General features: G+C 58.9%; 1 protein-coding gene, 1 non-coding gene and 1 pseudogene across 2 annotated transcripts; all 3 read right to left on the bottom strand.

Annotated features, from left to right (window-relative positions):
* Positions 1-347: 347 nt before the first annotated feature.
* TBRG4 (transforming growth factor beta regulator 4) lies at positions 348-7,855 on the bottom strand. The gene is made up of 11 exons (XM_037150294.2): positions 7,777-7,855; positions 5,886-6,349; positions 4,079-4,402; positions 3,604-3,775; positions 3,198-3,355; positions 2,672-2,782; positions 1,930-2,074; positions 1,405-1,650; positions 1,166-1,277; positions 944-1,058; positions 348-654 (listed from the first exon to the last, which is right to left on the bottom strand). Exons 1-11 carry the CDS (start codon positions 7,853-7,855, stop codon positions 553-555), a joined length of 2,028 nt encoding a protein of 675 aa, XP_037006189.2. The 3' UTR covers positions 348-552.
* On the bottom strand, positions 3,436-3,568 carry LOC119052902 (small nucleolar RNA SNORA5). The gene has a single exon (XR_005083205.1). It is a non-coding gene; the product is annotated as a small nucleolar RNA SNORA5 (small nucleolar RNA).
* Positions 7,856-8,572: 717 nt separating the features above from the next.
* LOC119039041 (uncharacterized) lies at positions 8,573-8,673 on the bottom strand (annotated as a pseudogene).
* Between the last annotated feature and the right edge of the window lie 4,147 nt (positions 8,674-12,820).

Here is a 12,820-nt window from a genome sequence, read left to right as displayed (position 1 = left end):
TTCCTGGGCTGTGCTGATGTAAGCTATTGACCGTGCCCTCTGTCCCCTGCAGCTGTATTCAGCCAGCGGAGTGTCTGGGGAGGGCCAGATGGGGAGAGAGCCCACTCTGCTCCAGCCACAGGCAGTACGACTGCTGGTCTGGCTGTGGGGACGGTGTGCTGTCCCTCCCGGCTCCTGCTCCAGGGCCAGTGCCTCCCGACTATCCAGCCCTCATGCCATCGGTCAACCCCAACTGAGACCTCCCCCTCCCAACTCCAGGGCCCGGGCTGCACAGGGCTGAGGTGAGGCCTCGAGCCAAGGTGGTCCCGTGTGAAGCTGCAGGGGTGGAGTCACGTGAGAGCCCAGGATGCCTTCTGGTGTCAAACACCAAAGTTAAAGGTTTATTAACCACAGAAGGGCCCTCTGCCGCTCAGGGCTGCTGGCCAGCACCTGCTCTGGCCAAGGCCGCGGGCAAGGTCTGTCCTCAAGTAGGTCCCCCTTGCCCACCCAGGGTCCACGGCCAGGCCCTCAGGGAGTCCGGCACCCAGGCACAAGTCCCCTGTGCAGGGCAGGTCACTTGGCCAGGTCCTCTGCCACTGCTTTCCGGACCTTGTCCTTGAGGTAGGCGCCTTTCTGCCAGTCAGACTTGAGCTCCAGCCACTCGTAGTGCGGGACCTGGCGGGGTGGGGGTGGGGTCAGCCTGGCCCCAAACCCTGACGGGCTGGGAGTGGGGACCCACGCCATGCTTGTCAGGGCTCAGAACTGGGTGGGGCTGAAAATGGCTCTAAATTTTAAAGAGGTGTTTAAAAAGATGCCCAGAGAAGACATGGCGACAGGACACCCGTGGGGCTCGCACAGCTGTGGGCCCTGGCCCTTCGCAGGCCACCACCCTCCGGAAGGGGAGGAGGAGGTGCTGAAGGGCTCCCGGGTGGGAGCCACCCCCAGCTGCCCGGCGGGTACTCACGTCCACCACCAGGAAGCCAGCTGCCCGCACATGGCGCCTGGCCAGCACGAAGCGCCCCAGCAGATCTTTGCTTCGGCTGCTGAAGTTGGGGAACTCCCAGCGCAGGAAGGCCAGCCTGGGGGGAGGGGAGGCTCTGAGTGCTCGCCTCTGTCCCTGTCCTCACAGGGAAGGGCAAACCCAGAGAGGAGCCCACAGGGACGGCCTGGGAGCTGTGCACCCTACCTTTTGGCCCCAGGGGGCAGTGGCTGGCCCTCAGAGGGTGGGGCAAGGTGAGGGGCCACAAAGTCCCTCAGGGGCAGGAACTGGCCCTCGGCGTCCAGCAGCACCTCAGCATCTGGGGAGGCGGCGGCAGATGATGACATTAGGGGTCTCCCCAGAGAGCGTGGGGGGTGGATGGGGTGGGGGGCAGGGGGGGCACATAGGGCAGGCCTCAGAGCAGGTTGGGCAGAGGGGAGCCTCACCAAGAACCCAGCCGTACTGCGTGGGCACCGTGAAGTGACCCCTGTCGGCGCTCCCCAGAAGCCCCTTCAGGGCCCCCTGCAGCTCCTTCTGCAGGGGCGTCACCCTTCTGTCAAGGGCTGAGGGCCTGGGGACCAAGGCGGAGGCTGGCAACAGGGGGCCGGCGTACTCAGGGTGCTCCAGCCTAGCGGTGGCATTGATGTGCAGCAGCTTCTGGAAGGTGCTTTGACCCTTTGGGGACCGGTCACCTAAGGTAAGAGGTGCAGTGAGCAGGGAGGGGGCCCAAGGGCCAGGAGGACCATGGAGGAGGGGCACCAAAGCCCAGGGGGAGGGGCTGCAGCACCCCCACCCAGCCCTGCTCTGGCCTCAGCCAGGACAGAGAGGGGCCCCTTCAGAGACAGGCAGAGTAGCAAATGTGGGGGAGCCCCAACCTGCCCTATTCTCCTGCCTGGCACTGGGGCCTGGGGCCTGGGGCCTGGTGCCAGGCTCCCCTCCATGCAGGAGAGAGGGGTCCCCCCACCACTTACTTAGGAACTGGGCGTGGAACTCGGGGCAGAGCACGGCCCGGAGCTCGGCCTCCTGGGCCTGCTCCAGCACACACAGGGCCCACAGCACATCCACCTGCTGGGCCGGGTCCAGTCCTGCCAGCTGACACCCCAGCTTCTCATGCACCTGGAGGATGGCGGGGGGAGGCACAGGGGAGGGCTCTGCTCAGCAGATGTGGACACCCTGGCTGGCTGGTCAGTGTGGCCTCATGACCTGGCCACGCTGAGGCCAAGGTGGCTATGGAATAGCCCCAGCAGAGGTCCTCTGGTCAGACTGAGCCCCCTTGAGGAAGGTACCAGAGACCACCCCCATCCCTTGGAGCCCGTCTGGATAGAAGGACAAGCAACCGGGTTTCCCTACTGCCCCTGACCACCTCTACCCACACCCTGGCAGGGCCTGCAGCACAGAACCATGGGGGGCCCAGAGCAGGGGAAGTATGTCCGGCCCCAGGAGGAACTGGAAGGCATGAGGAAAGCAGCTGACTGACCAGGTGCTGCCCCTGCCCGCCCCACAGGGGCCCTGCCCATGGACCACCCTGACCCCAAGCAACTTTGGGTTACAGTTAGGGTTCCAAGTTCCACCCCCACACAACCCCTGGGCTGTCTGGCTCCAGGTGGCTCCTTCTGCCCTGTGGCCCCTGCCCAGCCTCCCTCCTTCCTCACTCTGTACCCATCCTGCCCACAGGGAGAAAGCAGGGGTGGGGAGCGGCTGTGAAGACTGCACCAGGCTAAAGAACATGTCCTCTTGCTCTGGATGGAAGTTCAGGCGGGCGAAGGCCAGGAGCACGTTGCAGAGGGGTGCTGTCGCGATGCTCTGGGCTTTGCTCAGGACGTGCTGGGGGCAGGAGGACAGAGAGGCAAGATGAGGGCGCCCTGTGCATGCTGCTCCCCACTGCCACCACCCAGCCAATTCCACAGGGCGTGGCCAGACCCCATCCTGGCAAGGCCTAACCAGTGAATGCTGTTTCGACCGGCTGCCCGTGACCCAGAGCACGAGCACCACCTTCTCCTGACTGTTGGGGGCACAGCGAAGCCGGGTCTCAGCCTTGCCTTCTGCATGGCTCCCCGATGGCCACCAAAGACCGGGGGGATGCGGAGAAAATCACCATCAACTGACTTTCTTCCTGACACAGTGCCTCTCCAAACATGCTGGAGCAGGAACGCCATGTCTGCACCAGGGGGTGTTTCTGTCCCCTGGGCCTCCTCAAGGGACCCACTAGCCTGGGGCCTCAGGTACACACCCTGCTTACCTGGGCAAAGGCCTCAAACAGGGGCAGGTTGAGCCACTTGAGGAAGGCGAAGGACTTGGCGCAGCGGGCCACCTCGCTGGATGTGAGTCCAGGCATGTGGGGGAGCAGGTCGGTGGCCAAACGCTGGAGCACCTGGGTCTGGTAGAAGCCGAGTTTGCCTTTGGGACAGAGCAGACCCTGGGGTTCACTCAGTGGCCCACCCAGCACCCCCCCAATGTGGCCTCCAGGTCCAGGCACTTGGTGTCTGTGACCAAATTTATCCCTGAGGCCCAGCAGGGGAACAGGGCCCATGAGTCACAGTGCTTCTATGGCAGCCTGCGGAGCCAGGGCCTGCCATGGGTGGGGCGGGCCCTGAATTTGACTTGGCTGCAGCCGGAGTGCCGGCCTGCCCCAGGACATGGCTCACCATAGGCGTAGGTCAGGTCCAGGAGGATGCCTTTGGTCAGAGGGAGAGGCTTCTGCACCAGGTGGTAGGAGATGGCCCGCAGCAAGGGCACTGCCCGCCGGTTCTGAGCTGCCAGCACCACCAGCACCTTCCGCAGCTCCTCAGGGCCGAACTGTTCCACCAGGTCCAGGCTCTGTCAACCACAGCCGGCAGGGGTCAGGGCCGGCCCCAGGGCCAGGGTCCCATGCAGTGCGGCCCCTGTGAGACAGCAACTGGGCCTGAGCTCACTAACCATGGGCCCTCTGGGTGGCTCCCGGGGCACCCTGTCCCCGGCCCAGCTCGCCCCCAGGCACACAAGCGATGGGGCTCACTCACTGAGGCAACCCTTAGGCCAGGCCCCAAGCAGGGAGGATGTGTGCATGAGGCCTCTGGGGAGCGAGCTAAAGCACAGGGTCCGGCTGGCCCTTTCTGCAGGCCCTGCCCTCAGCCCCCATACCTTGTCCTCCAGGCGTGTCATCAGCGACTCCGAGAGGTGCCCTGTCTTTGTCATGACAGCCACCAACGTGCGGCCGTCCTCAATCTCTGCCCAGCGCCGCTCCAGCTGCAGGAGCAGCTCGGCCAACAGCTCCCCGGAGCCTCGGTCCTGCATGTGGGCAGCGCTGGTCTCGGCCAGGAAGGCCAGGTGCTTATACCTGAGCCTGCGCAGGCGCCATCGCACCTCCTGCTCCACTGACCGCAGCTCCTTGGAGGACGCGGGCAGCTCCAGTGCATAGAGGCTCCGGAGCAGCTTCACAAGGGTCCCGTGCCAGACCGTGGTTATCTAGAAGAGAGCCAAGGCATGGTCACCATGGGCCCCCAGGGTGGGCTGAGGGCGGAGCCGAGGGCCAGCTCCTGTCACCTGCGGTGAGAACTCCGAGTGGCGAGGCTACCCCAGAACTTCCCTGACATGCGCCCACAGGGCCCTGCAGATGGATGGCAGAGTGAAGCCCATGGGGTGTGACTCAGGGTCCAGGAGGGACCTGGAGACTTTTACAGGCCATCTGTGCCAACAAACTCATTCTCTGCTGACAACAATGACAACTGTTAGCAGTTAGAGACAGACTTTTCATCCTGGTTGGTGTAGCTCAGTGAACTAAGCACTGGCCTGCAAACCAAAGGGTCACTGGTTTGATTCCCAGTCAGGGCACATGCCTGGGTTGTGGGCCAGTTCCCAGTGGGGGGCACACAAGAGGTAACCACACATCGATATTTCTCTCCCTCTCTTTCTCCCTCCCTTCCCATCTAAAAATAAACAAATAACTGTAACATTAATTCTGGGAAGCCTGACCCCGGAACCCCTTTCCTCTAATGAAGCAGCTAGTCCTGTATCTGAAGCTGCCCAGGGAGGCCCTTTGCCCTGAGGTGTGCCGGCACCCCTGAACCCTGGCACGTCGCACCCCCAGGCTTTGGAGGATGAGCAGCTGCCACCATCAGCCCTTCCAAAATGCAGGCACGCTTGTGCATACGCCAGGCACCAGCAATCCTCAGGCCTCACTGCTCCACCATATGGCATTTTCCCGAGGTCTGTGTGGGAAAAACAGACCCAGAGCCTGGCCCTCCGCACCTCAGCGCCTCCCTTCTCCCCAGTCTCCGCCCGGTTTCTGGACAAGGGCAGTGGTGCTGTGCCCTGCAGGGTGTGTTTCCAGGCCTCAGTGAGGTGCGGGGCTGCCCTCGGATCCTGCGGCCTGGACCTGCTGTCTTGCAAGGCGGGCAGGGCTCTTACTGCTGGTGGCATGAGGCTCCTGACCTTGGCCTCTGTCTGTGAACCCCCTCTTGGCTGTTGAGGGGGCACCTAGACCACGTGCATGGTTCAAGGAACAGAAAAGTTGTCTGTGAAGGGCTGGGGGAGGAGGAAGGTACTGAACTGGATCTCAGCACCTGATCACCCAGCGAATACTGTGTCCTGTTTGTTACTGGCTGAAATTTTGTTACAATGTTCAGGCCCCCCAAATTTGCACCCTCTGTGCCTATGTTTAATAGAACAAGCCTCAGAACGAGAGCACCCTTAACTAAGGTAATTTTTCTGAGCCACGTCCTCCTTCACCTTTGCCTGACCCTCTGGAGAGCTGACTGGCTGGACGTTGCCCACACCCTCCTCAAGTTCCTGGGCTCCCCCACCAGCCCAGCTGCCCCATACCCCTTCCAGCCTCAAGAGTATGCTGCCTCCTGCCAGGCCTGAGGGCTGGGGTACCAGCTCGCTGCAGGGAAGGCCCACAGACTGGCTGCCTTGAACTCCCGCGCCCACTTGAGGCCCTGGAGCCCACCTGACTGTTGACGAGGCGCAGAAGCTGCTGAAAGCGGGCGTCCTGTATGAGTGGGGCCTTGTCCTCTGGCTTCTCGGACAGCAGGCGGGAGAGCTGAATGAGTGCGAGGGCTGCATGGTTCTGGTGCAGGCATCGGCCATCCCCAAGCAGCCCCAGGAGCTCCTCTGGCCGAGTGGCTCTCTCAATGAGCTCGTCCACCTCCTGGCGCTCTGGGTAAGGGGTAAACATCTGTTCTTTCCCCACATGCTGTGACAGGGACCCTGGGACGTGGGAACTGGGTAAGGCAGCTGAGGAAGCCAGAGTCTTATGGGCTGCCCGGGCCAGCCTCAGCTGGCCCGCAGGAGGCCCTGCAGGGGCCAGGTGAGCAGCGTCTCTCAGGAGACACGTGCATCGTTTTACCAGGCGAGCTGCCATGACGGCAGGGCGGCAGGGGGGTGATACTCCCAGCAAGTGTTTTCGAGGCCCTTAAGAGAAAGAGAGACAAGGGGCTAGTGCGGGCTCTTCTCACCTCACAAGCACAAGGGAAAGCATGTGTTCTCTCCCCAGACCTCAAAGCTCAGGAGCTCAGTGAGGGGTGGGCTGCACTCAGCCCTCTGGAATGGGAGTCTATGCAGGGAGGGCCCGAGCAACTTCACTTTCAAATGTTAAGATTCCTCAGGATTAAGAATTAATGGAGCCCTGGCTGGTGTAGCTCAGTGGATTGAGTGTGGGCCTGTGAACCAGACAACTATAGTTCCATTCCCAGTCAAGGCGCATGCCTGGGTTGCAGGCCAGTTCCCAGCAGCGGATGCACCAGAGGCAACCATACATTGATATTTCTCTCCCTCTCTCTTTCTTCTCTAAAGATGATTAAGTAAAATCTTAAAAAAAAAAAAAAAAAGGATTAATGGAGAGAGTCACCCTGGAGTGGTTCAGTGGATTGAGCACTGGCCTGCAAACCAATGGATGGGCAGCTCAGTTCCCAGTCAGGGCACAAGCCTGGGCTGCAGGCCAGGTCCCCAGTAGGGGGAGTGTGAGAGGCCATCACACACTGATGTTTCTCTTCCTCTCTTTCTTCCTCCCTTCCCCTCTCTAAAAAATAAATAAAGTCTAAAAAAGAGAACTAATGGTGAATGGCAATGGGACAGGATGTTTTTGATCAGATGCTCCTGAAAGTCCCTGAACACAATGAATACCCCACGGCTCCTGTGGGAGCATCTTAACACTCTGGCAGGGTGCCCCCCCCCCAAGTCAGCGCCAACCCGCTTAAAACACACACTAACTCCTAGGAACGAAACTCCTGCACCGACCACCGACGGCACTTCGCATGTGGCCCGGACCTGTCTTCACAGTTTTATGTCTCCTCCCAGCGGCCCGCGCCTCCTTCTCACCAGGCCGGGTGGGCAGGGCAGGGCAGGCTGCCCGGCCCTCACCTGCTGCCACAGGGTCCAGGAAGTGGCCCTCCCTCTTCTTGACCCCAGACCGGGTTCCTTCCCTAAGGAGTTATCACAGATCCCCAAGACGTTGCTTCGCACAGATCTGCCTGTCAGTCTTATTCACAGGAGTCACCAAATGACCTGAGTGAGGCGCGTGTCCGAGGCAGGGTGAAATGTTAACCCGGCCTTCCTCCCGCCAAATCCAGAGCGACTTTGATCTTTGGTTTCCCAGAACTTGGGTATGGCCGGCACGTTCCGCTGCCACGCGAGCGGTTACTGCCAAAGAACTCGTCCGACTCCACCTAGAGAAAGGGGCCCCAGGGCAGGAAGCATTGGCCGCGGCGGGCAGGAGAACCCTACAAGCTAAGGAGGGAACCGAGATCAGACGCCCGGCGGGGTTTCAGCCCACACCAGCGCGGGCTGCGTCCCAGCGCGCCAGTCCAGCCTCCCCTCCGCCCCGCGGCCCACAGACCTACCCCGCAGCCCCGGCCAGCATCGCCGCTGACCTCCACGCGTCCCGCACCAACCTCGGCACACGCCGGGCGGCGCGCTCATTACGTCACTCAAAGCGCCGCCGGAAAAGTGGCTTGCCGCAGGTCACCCAGGCGGAAGTCACTCCCACTGCTCTTTTCCGGTCAGGTGCCATCTTTGTTGAGGTCATACGGACGGAAGTCACTTCGATGGCGCCTTTCTGGCCGGATGCCATCTTTGTTGAAGGCAGTGGAGCGAGAGCTAGGGGATGGCAGTTTAGGACACTGGGAGGGGAAGAGAATTCAAGAGCTCGGAAAGGAGGGTCAGAAGGCCTGTGAGCTCTGCAGCCGGTATTAGGCCTCCTGAGGGGTGTGTAGGCGGCCCTGTCCCCGCAGCGCGAGGAGTGGACCGGTCGGGGGCGGGGCCGCTACGTGGAGACCTCCTGCGCGCAGTGGCCGCACCAGCCGGAGGTCGTCCTGAGGGAAGGGGGGCTCCACTTGCGGTCATTTTGCAATTAAAAAAAGGGAAAGAATTCTGGGGTTTTATATACCATCTTTGACTTTTAGGTATTGATGTTTAATTTAAACATAATAACAAAGCGCAGGGTGAGCCAAGCAAAACGTAGGTCTATGTGTGGGCTTGGTTACTTTTCCTTTCTGCATAATTTTTTTTTCATTTTAGTTTTTATTTTGATTGTTGTTCAAGTACAGTTTTCTGTCTTTTACTCCCATCCCAGCTCACCCTTCCAGCCCTCCCCCCCTCCCATTTCCACCCCCCCCAGGTTTTGTTTTTGTTTTTGTTTTTAATGCAGAACGCTTCACAAATTTGCGTGTCATCCTTGCTCAGGGCCCATGCTAATCTGTGTATTCCAGTTTTAGTATATGTGCTGCCCAAGCGAGCACGCTTTCTGCATAAATTTTTATTTTCCATGGGATTAATAATTGCCTTATGTTTTTATTTAAGATTTCACGTCTTGCCCTGGCTGGCGTGGCTCAGTGGATTGAGTGCCCGGTTGCAAAGCAGAAGGTCCTGGGTTCCGTTCATAGTCAGGGATCATGCCTGGGTTGTGGGCCAGGTACCTAGTAGGAGGTGCAAGAGCAACTGCACATTGATGCTTCTATCCCTTCCCCTCTTTCTAAAAATAAATAAAATATTTTAAAAAGTTTTTGTGTCTTTATCACAAATTCTACCCCAAATCTTTCAAAATGCTCTGCACATCGCATATGTCACTTTGATCTCCCTGAGCCTCAGACTTGCATCATCACTTCTAGGCTAGCTGTTATTTTCTATCCTGCTTTTATTTCTCGTTGGTGCCTAAGTTTGGCTGGAGCACATCCTCCAGTAGCTTGATGAGAAAGGGTGAACAAGGAAATTTAAAGACCTCACTGTTCTAAAATGTCTTACAGCCTCCCACTGTACTGATAGCTTGGCTATGAGTGTTTACAAGTAACTTTCTGATTTGAAGGCTCACTCCATGAACCTCTAGCTTTCTAGTTCCTCATGTTTCTGATGAGTCCAAAACCTGAATGTGAAAAGTTCACGTATTTGATGGTCTACCCTCCCTTCGCTCCTCCCTTCCTTCTCCCCTCTTGACTCTGTTTCTTTTTTGGAAAGTTTCTAAAAGTGTATATATCCTTATTCCAGGGTTCTGCTGTAAAGAGACCCCAGAGAGATCCCACACCCCTTTTACCCTGCAAGGACACAGTGAGAAGTCTGTAGTACAGAGGGGTTCTTACCCCACCCTGCTGATACCCTGCTCTTAGACTTTCAGGCTCCAGAATTGTTTATGAGTCACTGAGTTTATTTATTTACTTATGTTATAACAGCCTGGACAGACTGAGATAACATAATCCCACAATTATGCTCCCCGTTATGGACCCAGAGGAATTGAAAACATGTCCACATGAAAACCTGCACGGGGATGTTTAGAGCAGCTTCATTTATAAATACCCAAACTTGGAAGCAACCCAGATGTCCTTCAGTAGGTAACATAAATAAACTGCGTGTGGCTGGCTGTGTGTGGACGCAGAGCTCAGCACTCCTTGGGGAGCCCTGGATGTTCTGCTGGCCCATGCAAAGCAAGCCCGTCTGAGGTTGGGTCCCACAGACTCAAAGCTGCATGGCCTCACCCGGCACCAAGACCCTGACTATGGAGCCCAGTCGAGGCCCTCAGCAAACTCACAGAACATAAGGAGTCCATACTGCTCCTGATGTCTCCAGGGACACCCTCCCTCTGTGACTCCAAGCTCTGTGACAGGGAAGTCTGACCGAAGCCCCACTGCCCTTACTGGAGACGGAGGCCCAGGAGCCCACTGGCTGCCACTCATTGCCCCCCCCCCCCCCGCCCGGCCTGTTTGGGAACCCTGGTCATTGTCACTCCTCCAGGATCTCCCCCTCCCTGCTTTCTCTGACCTTTACCTTAGAAGATTGGCAGCTGCCCTGTGTCCTCCTGTCTTGGAAACATGTATGGTTTGGGGGGCCAATGGTTCTTCTGTCAGCCTGGACTGGGAATGTTCCCAGGGACAGGCCGTCACTGTGAAGGGAGGTCACGCCCCGTCCCCCAGTTTCATGGGAGGCAGGAGCCTAGGTCTGGGCCCAAGCCCACGGCAGTGGTACAGGTGTGAGAAATCTTCTCCTGGTGGGGCAATGAGCCCACCCAGGGGGGAGACAGGTGGTCTGTGAGGTACCTGGATCCTGAGCCCCCTGCAGGCTCCACTATGCTCCTGTCCCCACGCCCAGCAATGGCCTGAAAGCTATCAGACCCTAGGGCTGGCATGCTTCCCTCTGGGCAGCTTCCCAGGACAGACAGACATGGAGTGAGTGGGTTGTTATCAGCAGCAGGGGTAACCTGTAAGTGGCACTTTTTCTTTTTAAAAGATCAATCAGTTGGCTCTTGCATGTGCCCTAACTGGGGACCTGGTCTGAAATCCAGGCATGTGCTCTGACCAGAATTGAACCAGTGACCCTCTGGTCTGTGGGATGTCGCTCAACCCACTGAGCCACACCAGTCAGGGCATGTGGCACATTGTAAGTACCACTGCTGTGCTGTGCTGTGGAAATAAGTATTGCTCCCTATTGTCAAAAACCATTGCCAAGGGCCCGGTGTTCCCACTGTGCGATGGGGACACAGATGAAATGGCCGGCTAGTTACCCAACCAGTGCTGAGTAGCAGGCAGGCAGGCCACCCTCCATCAGCCGCCAGTGCACCTCACCTGAATGTCATTGCACCCTGGTCCCCTGCCTTCCAGCGTCCTGCTGTGCCAGCGCCATCCTTCGAAAGATCTTCCAGCTAGCCTTCCCTGCCGCGGGCGTCCCACACTCAGACGTCTCCCCTTTCCCCATTCCTTGGTTTAATTAAACAGAAACAGGGGTTCTGAGCGGAGATGAAGAAAGAGTGGCGGGTGGATGCCAAACTCACGGACCTGACTTCATCTCAAGTCCTGGAGACTGTGCGCAACGTGTGTGCAGCCTGTGTGGGCGCGGCAGCGTTTGCGAGGGCGCCCCCCCGTGGCCGCGACGGTACCTCCGTGGGGATAGAGTGTCCGTGCGGAAGATGGAAAGTTCTGGGGGTGGTTGGCCGTGATGGGGGCACAACAATGGGAATGTGCTCAGTGCCACTGAGTTGTACACCGAGCCTTGGTTAAGTTGGTAAATTGTAACGTGCTTTTTTGGTAAGATTTAATAATAATGCTGGGACGTTGAGAGTTGAGTCCTGGACCCCGCCCAAAGCCCCTCCTGGCGCCGGGCGGAGTTTTCTGTCGTCCTTTCTCTGGAGACAGACGGACTAAGGCCACTTCCGATGTGCGGGTCTCGGTTCACAGAGGATAGAGAAACACCGGACGCCGGCCCACGTCTGCCGGCAGGGGGCGCCGCGCACCCGCCCGTTGTGCTTCCCACGGACTCAGCTGCTGGAGCCTCGCAGAGCCGCCTCGGACTCGCCCCCTGTGTATCCTACGGTGACACTGCTGGGGGTGGTGGGTGGTCGGTTGCTCCGCAGCTCTCACCTGCGTAAGAGCCAACTTTGGCCTTAAGAATCAGGGGGAAGGGAAGGAGAGAGGGAGAGAAATATCAATGTATGGTTGCCTCTGTGCATTCTCTGCTGGGAATCTGGCCTGCAACCCAGGCAAGTGCCCTCGCAGGGAATCAGCTGGTGACCCTTTGGTTCGCAAGCCCGCGCTCAATCCACTGAGGGCGAGAAAGTGTTCTTTAAAGACTGTTTAAAAGCAAGAATTGTCAAACAAATGCCGTGATGAGAATGCATCTGTCGGGGCAGGATCAGGAGAGAAAGCCTTGCAGTAACCCCCGACGGGACTGTGAACGGGGCCCGGGGTGGGGCTGCGAAGGAGCTCAGGCCACCGCTGGGGCTCCTGCGGGGGCGCACTGCGGAAAGCCGGTGGGGCCAGGTGCCGCCTGGGTGCGCGCCCTCACGGTGGGGCGCTACCATTCTGTCCCTGGTGAGCAGGGCGCAGGTGCAGGAGTGTGGGGTGGGGAGCTGCTTCTTTCTGGGTTGTCTCAGACGACCCCTGAGGGGTCCCCCAGCAGGGCCTCTGCTCTCCCCACCAACCCCCGTGACCCCCTGTGAGCTGGCCTCTCTGAAGCCTCTGGCAGCTGCGCAGCGTCCAGGAGGAAGAGGGGTCAGGATGCTTCTCAGGAGCTGGGTGCGCTCCAAGTGCTCACATGTGCCCAGTCTTGGAAGTTCCCGGGTTCCTGCAGGGCGCCTCTGGGAGTCTCGGTTTGGCCCCTTTCTCCCTCCTTGCTGGTTCATCCAGCCCTCGCTCTGTGCTCTCTCTCGGGAGCCACTGCATATGGACAGGCATTCAGCTCTTGGAGGGGCTGATTCAGTCCCTCTTCCCCGCCATCGAGACCCCTCAGTTGAGGCAGGAGATAGGAAGGAAGGAGGAAACTTCAGAGGTGCCCCAGGGCTAAGATAAAGGACATCAATACAGGACAGAGACCCTGTTCTAAGACTCGTTCCTACTTTCTGGAAAAGCGCTGAATCATGGTGACCCACGAATGCACCTGGGCAGAAGATGTGACCTGACCCCTGCT

Source organism: Artibeus jamaicensis, unplaced genomic scaffold, assembly GCF_021234435.1.
Source record: "Artibeus jamaicensis isolate MK-2021 breed Jamaican fruit bat unplaced genomic scaffold, CSHL_Jam_final contig_886, whole genome shotgun sequence".
In the NCBI taxonomy this organism is placed as follows: domain Eukaryota; kingdom Metazoa; phylum Chordata; class Mammalia; order Chiroptera; family Phyllostomidae; genus Artibeus; species Artibeus jamaicensis.
This window is presented reverse-complemented; position numbering and strand designations above follow the sequence as displayed.

Coding starts and splice junctions, on each gene's coding strand:
- TBRG4 (XM_037150294.2), bottom strand. CDS start 7,855: ATGAGCGCGCCGCCCGGCGTGTGCCGAGGTTGGTGCGGGACGCGTGGA. Junction 1,651..1,929: donor GTTCCACGCCCAGTTCCTAA/GTAAGTGGTGGG, acceptor CTCTTACCTTAG/GTGACCGGTCCCCAAAGGGT. Junction 1,278..1,404: donor GCAGTACGGCTGGGTTCTTG/GTGAGGCTCCCC, acceptor CCGCCTCCCCAG/ATGCTGAGGTGCTGCTGGAC.